Source organism: Limulus polyphemus, unplaced genomic scaffold (genome assembly GCF_000517525.1).
Source record: "Limulus polyphemus unplaced genomic scaffold, Limulus_polyphemus-2.1.2 Scaffold1691, whole genome shotgun sequence".
NCBI lineage: Eukaryota > Metazoa > Arthropoda > Merostomata > Xiphosura > Limulidae > Limulus > Limulus polyphemus.
This window is the reverse complement of record NW_013667301.1, coordinates 48,225-62,251: the sequence shown is the minus strand read 5'-3', so window position 1 is coordinate 62,251 and position 14,027 is coordinate 48,225. Positions and strand designations below refer to the sequence as shown.

The 14,027-nt window shown below is 29.9% G+C and overlaps 1 protein-coding gene across 4 annotated transcripts in view; it reads right to left on the bottom strand.

Annotated features, from left to right (window-relative positions):
* The window catches only part of LOC106464573 (tRNA (cytosine(34)-C(5))-methyltransferase-like), a 52,674-nt gene continuing 38,647 nt past the window's right edge, over positions 1–14,027 (bottom strand). For 3 of the 4 annotated variants that reach the window (XM_022392308.1, XM_022392309.1, XM_022392307.1), the window contains exons 17-22: positions 10,384–10,519; positions 5,942–6,019; positions 4,734–4,872; positions 2,209–2,248; positions 1,761–1,885; positions 1–348 (exon numbers count right to left, since the gene is read on the bottom strand). In XM_022392308.1, coding sequence (XP_022248016.1) covers positions 155–348; positions 1,761–1,885; positions 2,209–2,248; positions 4,734–4,872; positions 5,942–6,019; positions 10,384–10,519 — 712 coding nt within the window. In that variant the 3' untranslated portion in view covers positions 1–154. The remainder of the gene's footprint in view (positions 349–1,760; positions 1,886–2,208; positions 2,249–4,733; positions 4,873–5,941; positions 6,020–10,383; positions 10,520–14,027) is intronic. The other variant, XM_013924725.2, reaches the window with a different exon arrangement.

Sequence of the window (14,027 nt, the reverse complement as noted above, 5' to 3'; positions counted from 1 at the left end):
GAACAATTTTTTTCCACATGGAAAAGAAGCATCCACAAAAATGTCCCACATTTTAATTTCAGAATTGGAAAAAGTAAGAAATCAAATATATATATTTATATACACACATGATAACATAACAGTTTATTATCACTTGTCAGTTTTATGATTTGATTCATGCCATACACTCCTCATCATCAAGTTGTTCATCATCTGACTCCTTTTCAAGATCTACTTCTGTAGGTTTTGTATGGAGATCTTCTTTCTCAGACCCACATACCACATCCAGACCATCAGTAGATGCTCTTTCATTACTACTGTTGTCAGTTTTATCTGTAGGTTTCGCTTTGAATTTCTTTTCTCTCTTTTCTATGGGTAGATAATTTAGATTCATTTACAGTCAGTTCTCATCAACTAAAATTTCTTTAAGGGTTGGTGAAAGTATACTAATACTAATAAGAAAATCACAAAAAATAAATATCTTCAAAGGATTTAAACTGTATTAAAGTTTGTTCAGATACCTCTACCTTTTAGTACTAGACAAACTTCAACAGCAATATATAAACACACACAAGTGAAAAAGACAGACTTAACTTCAACATGAAACAAAAAACCCCATATAGTAATGTCAATAGCACAGTACATTTGTCATCCATGTAACAGTTATAAAATGTTGCTATAGAGCTACTGCCCTCCACATGAAAACTAAACAATAAGATATTTTTAAATTTTCAGTGTTTTAAATAACTTTATAAAATTATATATTTTTCACTTACATTGAAAAGAAACATTGTATTGAAATAAGACACACACACTTAAAGCTAATAGCAAACAACAACCTGTTACAAGAAACTTATGCTGAAGTTGCACTGGATGACTCAAATGCTGTAAAACAACAACCTGTTACAAGAAACTTAAGCTGAAGTTGCACTGGATGACTCAAATGCTGTAAACATTGTATTGATACAAGACACACACTTAAAGCTAATAGCAAACAACAACCTGTTACAAGAAACTTAAGCTGTAAAAGTGGAGTAATGAGAAATTAATGAGGTGTAATAGAAGAAGAATTAGAAAACAACACCAGTATCAATTTTCTATATAAATTTAAAAAAAACCAATACTTGATTTTTATGCAGATAGAACATGCTGCAAAGAATGTTTGAAATAAACCTCTTTAAACTTAAGAAATGGAAGAAGTTGATGCAGTGTAAATATGCAATGATCAATTTTATTGCAACAGAAAGTTGATTTATATTTTTAACATCAATCTTTGATTAACACAGATTGCTTGCAGTCCATCATCCTACTAAATGTGGTTCTGTCAACAGGTTTTTCAATGTAATCTAAAAACCTCTTTCCAGTGATTTTCAGATTAAAGAAAAAAATGAAATAATCAAACACAGTGTATCATTTAATTAAACCAAACTTTCACAAGGCTGATCAGAATATTACCATTCACTGTTAAGATGATAAATAAATATTTTTTATCATTCTTAAGAAGAACAAAAATTTAATATGATTAAATGTAAAGTTTTTTTTAGTCTGCGGATCTCCTCAACATCTTCACGTACTACTTGTTGAGAATCATTGATCTATTATTTTTCTATCTCTAATGAGTAGGATCAAGTTTTTTACCAATGGAACTATTAACAATAGGTGGAGTTCACATATTGCATCAAACTGAATAATTTTGTTTTTGCCTGTTACAACATTTGAGGTAATATACTGACAATAAAAATTGGGTGAAATCACCCATTTGCTATGCAAAATACACATACCATAGCTTGATATATCAATTCCACATATTCTTAAATAATGGATCCTTTCATTTCTAGAAACATAGCAACGTAATGAAGTCTTTCCTCTCCACCCACACAGCTCAATAGAGAACTCTTCCTCTGTCCTAAGAGAAAATGATGATAAAGCTGATAATAACGAGGTGGCTCCTCTGTAATACCAAGCAACTTTTAATGGTAGAAGAACTTCTAAGGATTACGTTAGAATGAGAATATGCAAACTAAAAAAATTCTTAATTTCTATTTTTCACAAAACATTCTATTTCAGGATAAACTTGCTGCTTATTTAGTACACAATGAAGAATACTGAATCATAAAAAGAACAAAAGTTTAACTACTTAAGTAATATCCTTTTTATAAAAAAATAGTTATTGTTGTAGTTAACATGTATAAAAGATGTTGTTTATGAAAAACAAATATGCAGACTTACCCTTTATTTGCAGTATGGATGAGAGCCACACATCCAACATCTTTCAAAAAAAACAAAAATATTTCAGTGTTTAATGCATCTTTTAATTTTAAAGTAAATTTGTAAGTTCTACTTTATCAGTATTTATAGCAGATGCTAACTAAAATCTAATAAAGGCTTCATAATCATACACTTACATTTTGACAAGAGAGAAAAATTACCAACATGCTGTTCTTAAACAAATGCACTAACATATTGGGGATTAAATGAATAAACTGTGGGTGAAATGGAAATGAACAATAATTGAATGCAAGCGAAATTACATAAAATAATGAGTTGATAATGAATACCTTCAAGGTCTAAAAACAAGTAAAAATTAAACCTAACTTACTACATACTCTTGAAGTGTTACAATATATTCATTTATATATATATATATAAAACTGGTTCTATTATTTACATATTATTATTATTACTACACAAAAAGGGACATTTTTTAAACTATTTTGATGGCATAAGATTAACTTCTTTGTTTTAAATTCTTAGAACTGTACGAAACTACATTTTCGTTTAATGATTATAATTACTTAGATATAATATAGCTATAACATATGTAAATATTAAGATTCTTTTTTCTTTAATTAGTAATTTATATAATTTCAGTGCCTATTGAATAAAAGGATATACTGCCAACCAACTAATGACATTGGCACATTTTACATGCTTTTTTATTCAAAATATGTTGTTTCTTTGTCTTGTATTGTTTTAATTTGCTTCCACATTTAGGCTCACACTATAATATACTAACCTAAAACAACATAATGATAAATTATGCATATTGTTGTCCTGAAGAAAGGAGTGGAGATACATATATAGTGAAGTTTATAGATATAATGACACAAGCTGCATTTGAACAAGCATGTTATTTCAACATGTGTGGAAATTTACATACAACCACCGAAAAGAATGACAAGCAGTCGATAAAATGAGTCATCAGTGTCCTAGTATTGACTCAGAATGTAATAGAATCACTTTGACTATCAAGAAGGTTGCTTTTTAATCTTCCCACAAACATTAATTGAGCCAAAGATGGTTAATATAACTATTAGAAAGAAACTTTTGAATAAAGATAATCCACAAAGGTATCTTATTAGTAAAGAAACTAAAGGTTGAAATTTTCAAGTTACTTCCTTGATATTGTACAACGGAGAGAAAAAAAAAGATTTCTCAGTGATGTGTTTGTTACAGCTCAAATTAAAGCATCAGGATTAATAATGACATAAAACAAGTTATATGCAAGTAAAATTCTCACATGGTGTTAATGATGTTCCAATTTTAGGTACAGTGCAAAAATGACAAGTTGGGAAATCACTGTAAATGAAATAAAAAATTATCTGAGAGATGTTGGCATTCAGTGCTTATGTAGATTTCTGATCATAAGGCACAGACAAGATAAATATCCATAATATTAAATAATAATAATAATTTCGTTCAATCCTGTTCCTGAAGCAGATGAATATCAAAACAAGTATGGTGTCATACTGTTTCTAAAACTTTCCTCATGAAACAAACTTTTTTTTTTAGGGAAATGTTTTTTACTACAGTCTAAACTATCGTGATATGATGCAGACATACAACTAAATATTAGTTTATTGTGACTGAAAAATTTCTCAAATAATAATCTTTATACCGTAGTTTACTTAATATTCTCAGGAATTATCTTTAACAGTTTTATGCTGAAACTTGTTTTGCGGGTTTTAACTTTCACAGAGAAATGAAAATGCATCAATTTTCTATTTCATAAATTTAGAAAAAAATTTTAAGACATCATTCTGTTTTTCTAAGCAATATTTTTCATACTATAAGCCTTTGCAATCATGCTGTGCAACTCAAGTGATATGTTGGTAATCCACCTATTGAAAGCAATGAACATGTCTAGGCTTGTTACGGCAGGCACTGCAGATATCTAACTGACAACAGCTTATGTCTCCTCATTGTTTGCTGTTTCTGGATTAAGTTATTATGTGCATACAGCATATTTAGAACAGTTACTCAAATGGCTTGACAGGTATAAAATTTCTTTTAAATTTAAATAGTCACAACTTCATTATGTACACCTCGCAAAATGTCTTTGTTGAAATGGATAAGATCAACCAATCCTCCCAAATCCACAACAGTGTGACACAGAACTTGAAGTACACACCACTCAGGCTGCTAGTGATGCTGTGCTTCATGAATGTGCTAAAGAATAAATAATATCTGTTTGGGTTTCAATTATCACTCATAAAGGCTTTTTATTTCGCTGGAACTATCATTTGCTGAAAAGTATGTACCACAAAAATAGCAAAAGTTAATTCCAGGTGAATAATAAATAATTTGCAGTATGTGTTTGATGCTCTAAATACAGGCATATCCTGAAACCAATATCCCTAGGTTTTCAAAGCAACACACATACATGCTACAACTATTGTAGAATGCTTATAGATAAAAATTCTCTCAGCAGTAAAAAAACCTGTTAAAAAAATCTCTTGCACATCCTTACTTACCAATGTCTTGAACTGTTTTCTGCGTTTCCTCTGAAAACTGAAAACAAAGTGGATACTCCTCAGTCAGCAACACCTTTAAATCTTCCAGACACACACGTAAACATCGGCTCTGAACAAATGGCATTATTGTAGGAATCCCCTGTTTTCATGTAATATTTGACAGTATCAGCTTTTCATACATTTAATAAATCAGTTAATTACATGGCACTTGCATAATATTATGCACTTGCATTTCATATGTTAGTTTTAAATATATTGTAATTATTTGTAGCTTTTCTTTTTTTTGGTTATGCCTTACTAATGTGAAGCCTAGTTTTGAGACATTTTAAGTTGGATTAAGAGGAAATTACAGTCACCTGAAGCTAATAACAATAAAAAATACTTTGATAAATCAAGTATACCACAGAAAATAAACTTAACTGCTAATATTCTATAATTATTTCTTACTTTTAGAACTTATGTATGTGTTTCTCTAAAAAAAAAGAATAATGTTTAGAGCTTTCCCTTAAACTCAAGTTATCTAAAGCTAGGTCAATTAGACTTTATTAAAAAATAATAAGCATAGCTCTTAAGAATACTTTACAAAAGGTAAATATTATAGTAACTTGAATTAAGTGCAAACATAAATCAAACTAGTAGTAGTATGCACACAGTCAGTTTACACAGCCACTCAACAGGAACTGAGTGATAGAAGAATGTGAATGAATATTTAATTACTTGTTCATAATTACACAGGGTTCTTCAAAAAATCTTGGGAAGCTTTTGTACATTACAGATTTAACAGTATAGTTCAAGCCACTGTGCTAGTGTCAATTACATGTTTGTTTGTTGCAACTAAGGATAAATAAACATATATACACTTCATTATCAGTTATATAATGCTCATTTCTTTGTGTAAACTGTATTTTTAACACTAAAAAATGCAAGGAAATATTGATTTCTTGTGGTTTTATTCTATTGCCATTGTTATAGAATTAAATAAAGACCAGTAAATAAACTAGAAAGTTTTTCTCAAAAAACTTCTGTTCATTTATCAAAGACATTTCGTATTTATCTAACTAACACTGTTTACATCCATATTAAAAATATAAGGATTACTCTAACATCAACAGACTATGATTTCTTCTTACAAAGTGACATACAGTCTTTAATACAGTTAATTTAACAATATCAACTTAAAAAATCACACACTTTACACTTATACTTACTTCTTGGCAAAGACGAAAACCACATTTTGTATCCTTGTTGTCAATTCTACTAAACACTTTGACTCCTGTATTGACAATCTGAGGGAAAATATTAATTAATTATGACACTGACATAATATTTCGGTCATGTATGTTACCACCTATGAGTAATCTTCTGATCGATTAGACGTTACAAACAAATGTTTGAGCTGTCACTGACTCTAGTTTTGACAATCTGAGGGAAAATATTAATTAAATTTGACACTGAAATAATATTTCTGTCATGTATGTTACCACCTATGAATAATTTCATGATTGATTAGACGTTACAAACAAATGTTGGAGTTGTCACCAATTCTAGTTTTGACAATCTGAGGGAAAATATTAATTAAATTTGAAACTGAAATAATATTTCTGTCATGTATGTTACCACCTATGAATAATTTCATGATTGATTAGACGTTACAAACAAATGTTGGAGTTGTCACCGATTCTAGTTTTGACGATCCGAAACCAATTGTTCATAGTTTTTGAGTGTGTACGTGATGCCAATGAGAAATTTCACAACCGATTATGTTATGTTTTCTCATTGCCAAAGAATGTTGAAATAAATTTCACATAAGGAAAAAAAAAGAGGCGAAGTCTCACTAACTAACATTATCTTCTCATTACAATGAGTTGCAATATGAAATACTTGTGTACTAACAACACCAAAACAATACAAGACAGGTGAATGAAACAGAATGATTTATATGCCTTCATATACATAAAAGTTAACGTGGTGTATGTTTGATTTTTTCGCATCCCATCCAACTCTTTCATAATAAAAAATGCTCAAGGTTTATTGAAAAAAATCAGCATTTTACATCAAACTTCCACACTTCAGGATGGAGAAAATATCATTGGGTCCATTACCCTAACTGGACTGGTGAGAGCTGATTCTCCTTAAAATTGTATCCCACAATTGGGATGAAAAAAATTGTGAATTTAAACATGGAACAATTTTAAGTGTTTTTTTTCATATTAAATTGTTTGATGAGTTACATATATAGCATTTGAGTTGTCTTCTACTCATCACAGTGAATCTACATTTATATATGAAGAATATGTAACATAATTTACAGACAAACATTATTATCACAGGGCTAGTTTTAAGTTTTTGATTTGCCCTTGACCAGGGGCACAAATGAAAGGTGATACACTCTGAAACAAATCAAACTCAGTGGCAAGTGGTTAATCAAATGCTACACTGGACTTTAGGTTTCTAAAATTTGGTGATTAAATAGGGGAGCTACCTCACACATGAAATCAGACACAGAATTTAAAAAAATTTAAACATGAAACATCAAAAACAAAACATACTAAATACTTGGTATATTTAATGCTGTGTTTATTTTTATCACCTGATAATGCCATGATAACATGGTGAAAATTAATGATTCTTTGTGTTATTTTTTTTAAACCTCATGTTTAGTTGTTTTTAATTCTTTTTATTTTGGTAATTACATTACTCTTATACACATGGGCTGGTCCATTGGATCAATGCCATACCAGAGAATTAATGTTTACTATAATTCTGAATTTACTAGGTGTATCATACTGAAATTTGGCAATCTATCAGTAATAATGAAAAGTCTATTGTACACACAAAATCAGAATTTTTAATAAAGTATTTTTACTAAAGATTTGTCATTGTGTTCATTCAGTCAACCTTATTCCAACTCCGACTAGTCTGAATGCAAGGTGATTTTCATGTTACGAATACAAATACTTTTATTCATCTTAAGAGTTTTTATATTTTATTTGCATAACTTCTAGAATGGCCTAAATAAATAACAAGTTTTTTGGTAAAACTATATTTTATCAGCTATTTTTGTTTAACCTAACACTAACTGTATCAAAATCATTATTCATGATCAATGTACAATGAAATAAAAAATTAGAAAGTATGAAATAAAATAAAAAATACTTTTTTCTTCTTCTTTGGATGCATAATTTCTCTTGTTCTATGTAGTTCCTATCTCCAAAGTTTCAAAAGTTAACCTTTTCACATCATTTTCTTATAAATTTATAGTTTTGTTGTTGTAGGTATTACCTACTTGAGCACTAGTCCTCCTGTAAAAACAGCACAGCTGGAGGTAATTAGCCATGGGTTGTACACACCATAAGCGAAGTATGTGACCACAATATTTATGAGTGCAATCCATAACTGAGCTAAGTCTCACCTTTTTCAGTAAGTCAGTTCTTCAAATAAAAATTCTTGGAGCTTTCAACTATACATTTTAGAACACAAAACGTATACAAGATAATAGAATATCCTAAAACAACTATAATTTAACAAGCTTTATAACAAAGCAATGAACAGATATTAAAAAACAATTTCTGTTTAGAGCAGCTGAAAAACACAATTACAAAAAATGAAGCTGAGGCCATAATGAGCTAACCTCCTAATGAATCTTGTAAAAACAAGCTACTCTTCTTACTGATTACAAATAATTCAGAGAGAATTGTGCCCTTTTTTTGAAAGATCAGATAGGAGGGGTGTGGCATGTAGGTTTGACTTGTTTTATATATATATATATATCAATAACGCAAGAAGCTTGGAGGCTAGAAATATATATCCTATATCTATAGCATAATTGTGCAATTAGTGGAACACTCAGAAGATCATATACAGGTAGAAAAAAATTCAAAATTGGTGAATCACAGCACAGATATGTCACATGATTCAATGGTGTAATGATTGAGAATTTCCTCTTGAAATTAAAACTTAAATAATATAAAAATTTGCCTTATAAATTGTTTTATGGTCAACTCACTGACATACAAAAAAAAGAGGTTGTGATAGGCACAATTTGACCCTCTTGTATGCATAGAGATAAAATTGCCTTAATTTTTGTACTTCAAGTCAGTAAAAAAACTTCAACATTTTAAACTCATTGTTTCTGACAACTGTTTTTGATGTCTGGATGTTAATCATTCAATTTAAGGTTTTCGGAAAACAAAAAAAATGTTGATGTGAATATCAACATTTAAGCAAGGGATTGAGACTAGCTTTTTAGAGAATACAGAACTGAAACTTACTATTCTATATATTCATAAAAGTCTAAATGATTGCACATAATTTTATTTCCCATTAAACTACACCAGAAAAAGTAAAAATTAAGCTTTAGTACAATTACGATTATTGTCATATTTACCAAAATCATATCAGATGATTATTGATAACATTTTAGTTTCCTAAGTCATTGAACAGTTTTATTCTGTACATTTTTTCATACAGTAACTGTCCAAAGACAGCATAAGTACTAAATGTACTACCAAAAGTATACATGAAAAGCATGATGTCATGTTTGGTTTCTGGGATCCAATTTGAATAGCAAGTGGGTTTATGTTTTATTACTGACACTTGTCACCAACGTTTGGATGTTGGTACACACACACCTGGAAGAATATATCATCACTCCCTTTGTAACAGCTTCAAGTGTAGAGAGTTCTCCATTTTCTTCTCTCATATGGTATTCATAAATGCTCTAGAGTAGATCATATGAGATAAGGTTCAGAGCCTGGAATGGTCAAAGCAGATTTGAATGTAATTTGTTTCAAATAACTGCCAGACATAAGGAATAGGATACAGATCTTACACCATTGTGCTAAAAAAGGTATGGTCACCACAGAATTCCATCAATACAACAATGCCCATAATGTTTTAATCCCACAAGACATCCACGATTCCTTAAAAGTATGGACCAAATCCAAATAAGACAGGTCTGTATCATGAATCTCTTCTTGGTTGGGATGACAATCATGTATACATATATTTCCTCAAACACAAACCAATCTATCTGAAACAAACCAAGTGTAGCAGGATTCATCATTCCACATGATGGTTTTTTCTATTGTTTTTCAAGTTTTGATGATCAAGCACTAAGAGAGCTAATGTCTAGCATTCACAACTACAGTTAAATCCAACAGCACAGAGTTTAACTCACAATTCAGTTTGGTCCCAAAAATAAGTCTGTATGCTCTAGTATAGCATGATTTCATTTTGACTTCAATAAAACACTGAGATATAAGTACTAAAAATTACATATTATGCATATTTAACATTAAATCTGTTTTCAAGAAATGTTTTAATCCTGTAATTACCTACCTATATTTATACTGTTAACTACTGGTAGGGATTAATACCCTGCATCATATTGAGTAATTCTATGCTTTTGTTCATTATACCCTGAGTGTAAAGAACTGACCAAAAAACAAAAAAAGGTGAAATCTATAAAAACCTCATTGGTGATTTTAGAGTTAAACTTGAAAATATACGTACATTGAAATAAAGCCCACAGATATATCATCACTTACTTAACTTTATAATATATGTAAATCTTAATGAATTTCATTGTAATAACCTGTTAACTAGGAATTATTGAATTAAATCAAAAGTTGTTTCATGAAGTGGATACCTTTACATGACCAGAGTTGTTTTCTACTATCTGTTTGGCAGCTTCTGAGACAAAGTAAATGTTTCTCATCTTGCCTAACTGGCATCTGCTGAGAAGCTGTGCGTAGGGAAATGTTGGTTTGAGGTTGTAGAAATCCCTAGAATGAAAAAAAAGGAAAAACACAGGTAAAAACACAGAAATGGAGAATATAACAATTCTTTCATTAATCTTCTCAATCAACTCAGAATAACAAGTGCAAGTTTATGGATAAAATCAAAAGCCATCTAGAAATTCTTTTGACAAGTTATATTCAAACAAGTATTAATAGTAAGAAAAATGTAATATACACACAGAACCTCATAACATATATCATGTCTATTACACATATGTATATCAATACTTACTGACAGCATAAATAACATTACAGACACACCAATGGTACAAAATATTAAAAGATTTAGGATTTGAAGCACCTTGTAATTGTACATTACATGCAAGTGCATAATTTTTCATTCTTATCGAGTTGTTCAAATCATGATATTCATCTTAACAAACTTACTTCTTTAAACCTCTCATATAGAATGGTTGATGAAATCCTCTTTATTAACCTGGGAAGGGATGTTTCTCTTATTCTCAAGGTAAGTTTTGTTCTGTATTAATTTACTAAGAAGATTCTAAACACCCCACTAATGATGCTGAGTAGTTTCTCTAAATGAACAAGAGCAATCGGAGAGATTGCACACCCTCACCGACGCCGTTCCTTTTAGAGATTGCATGCATTTATACTGGACAGCATCAAATTTCACCTTCAAAACTCAGAAAATCCTTCACAGATCCAGAATGATCAGCAATCTGGATAATTTTCTGAAGTGTGATGAGGAGTTTCAACCTTAATGTGCCCATGAAATTGGGAACAAATTTAATCACACTTTACAGAGTTATTAACCCAAAACTGCAAAAAAAAAAGCTCTATCTTCCTATTATAAAAAGTGCTTCACAGTGATCCAGATTCAGACCCGATTGAAATACCCTTGCTCCCCCATGGAGCGAGGGTAACTAATGCAACACTTCTTATATTAGATGCCAGTTTCTCAATACGTTTATAATAACATGATGGAACTCAACAAAATAACTGTCTGTAATGAGTACCTATGTTGTTTGATGGACAAAAATGTTCAGTTATTAAACTAACAAACATAAAAGTAATAATTAATGATCATGATAAAATTACAGTCAGTTAAAATGTAGTTTCCAGTACACCATCATTTTTGATGGTTTAGTAATAATATTCATGATCATCCATCTAATTTTCCACAATGTTTGTTTGTAATTAAGCACAAAGCTACACAATGGGCTACCTGTGCTCTGCCCACCATGGGTATCGAAACCTGGATTCTAGCACTGTAAGTCTGCAGACATACCGCTGTGCCACTGGGGGGCTTCTCCAAAATGATTGAATAACATTTTGTTTCCATAAACATAGTACTTTGATTTAGATTAAAATATTTAATAATTAAAGTTATTAAAACTGAAATCACGAATAAGCTACAGAATAAAATGTTCCTTCCTGAAGCAAGGGTTTGACCAGAATGCTAGCACACAGTCACTCTAAGTATCTTACACAGTACATGAGAGTTCTTGTATCAAGGGAAGTTTTTTTTAATGGGCACAAAAGAAAGAATATCTGGGCTTTCTTTGAACTTAATTAATGTAAAAATAATTTCACAATATATTTTTTTGTTAAATGTAAACAATTTTTGGACTACTGGTAGTACTTTGTTAGCTGTTCACACAGTTTTATGATATAGAAGAAAAAAAAAGACAGAAATATATTTGTCACATAACCTTGCACATTTCATTTGGTGTTGAGGTATCTTGTATGCATTTAAATGTTAAAAATGGAAACATTTTTTGATATATATATATATACACATAAATATATTTATGCATATCCACGATTTGATAAATACACATTTCATATGAAAAGACTTTCAGCAAGTATCATACTACCCTGGAAATGTATTTATGCGACTTCATTTTACTGTTAAATGAACATATTTTGGGTAGATTACGTCTTATTATGTTTATGTTACAAGTTAGATGTTAACCATTATGCAAATTTTTTTTTTTGTCACATGGATGAATACATTTTTACACATCTTAAAGCTTGTACCAATGTATCATAATTAATTCAAACATGACACATGCAAACAAACATGTTAGGAAGCATTCCTGTCCCAGTATCTTTATAACAAATGTGTGAAAAATTCATCTATGGAAAATGAAAAACAAGAAGAAACAATGAATGCTTTGAAATTTTATTACTAAAAGAATAAGTACATTAAGAATCAAAAATTTTGCCTAACTGAAAATGATATTGTGTTACTTCATTGACTAAAATATAAACCAAATATGTAAATATAACAATAAAATTAAGTGAGTGTATATTTACATAGAAACTTTTAACTGACAGAGAATATATTTAGGAACAAGGATCTCTGCTGCCATGGCCAAATCTGCTTTCATAATGATTACCAGTATTCAAAAATAGCAATCCAACTAGCTTTTCTTCTATTAGCAAGATAATAAAAATTTACCCCGACTACACACAAATAAATCTTTTTTGATGTCACTGTCTCTTTAAAATATGGCCTACTGTATATTGATTTTTAAAACTGACAGATAGTTCACAATAGCTTCAAAGCTATCATTTCATCCACACTAAACAAATAATAACTACAATTAGGTTCTGAATTTGAAGAAATTCTGTATTAAGAAAAACACATAAAATAAACCATGAAACAATCAGGGCACACAGATTATGAAATTTACTAATAGTGAAAAATCCAAAAACATGTGATGTAAAAAGTACTTTTTAAATGATTCACAGAATTTCACTTTGTGGGAAAAAAAACATTTTTATCATGTCAAATTTACATTAGTTCTTCACTAAAGAACAAAAAACACACTACTATGTTCAGGCCTAAGCAACAGTTACTTATATCACAAAGAATAGAAGCATTTTTACACTACAAAAGCTGCACAACTACTATTGTCTTAAAAAATAATAAAAATTGCAACAATGATTTCTTAGTTAGTTCTATTTCTAACCTTTTTTATTTTGATTATTTATAATTATTTGTAGTTATCAGATTTCTCTTACATTGCGCATGATAATCTTTTAGCAATTTTTGATAATTGTTTTTGCCCATTTTGCTCTTCCTATTATAATTACTTTTATTTCTCATCTTGCTTCCTTTCCATCCATGAAAAAGCATTGCTATACTTTACCCAAGATGCACATTAACACGTTAAAGGATAAAAAATCCATCAAAATAATTAAGCCTAAATGCTGATGTTTTTAATATGTTCACTGCAATCAAGGAACATCTACTATTCAGGTTTCAGTTATTGTACATGTTTCTCAAGTATTGTGGTGATATATCTAGCACATATAATTTACATAACCTGTGTTCATCATATCCATCTGTTACGCATAATACACATAGCTTTTATAAATCATATACATCTAGTGCCTAACATATATGCAATATGTATAAATTAACAAATTCTACAATATACCTATACACACCATATACCACACACATTTATATGCATATTATTAACACAAGCTATTTATCACTCCAGTGTTACCCTGGCTCATT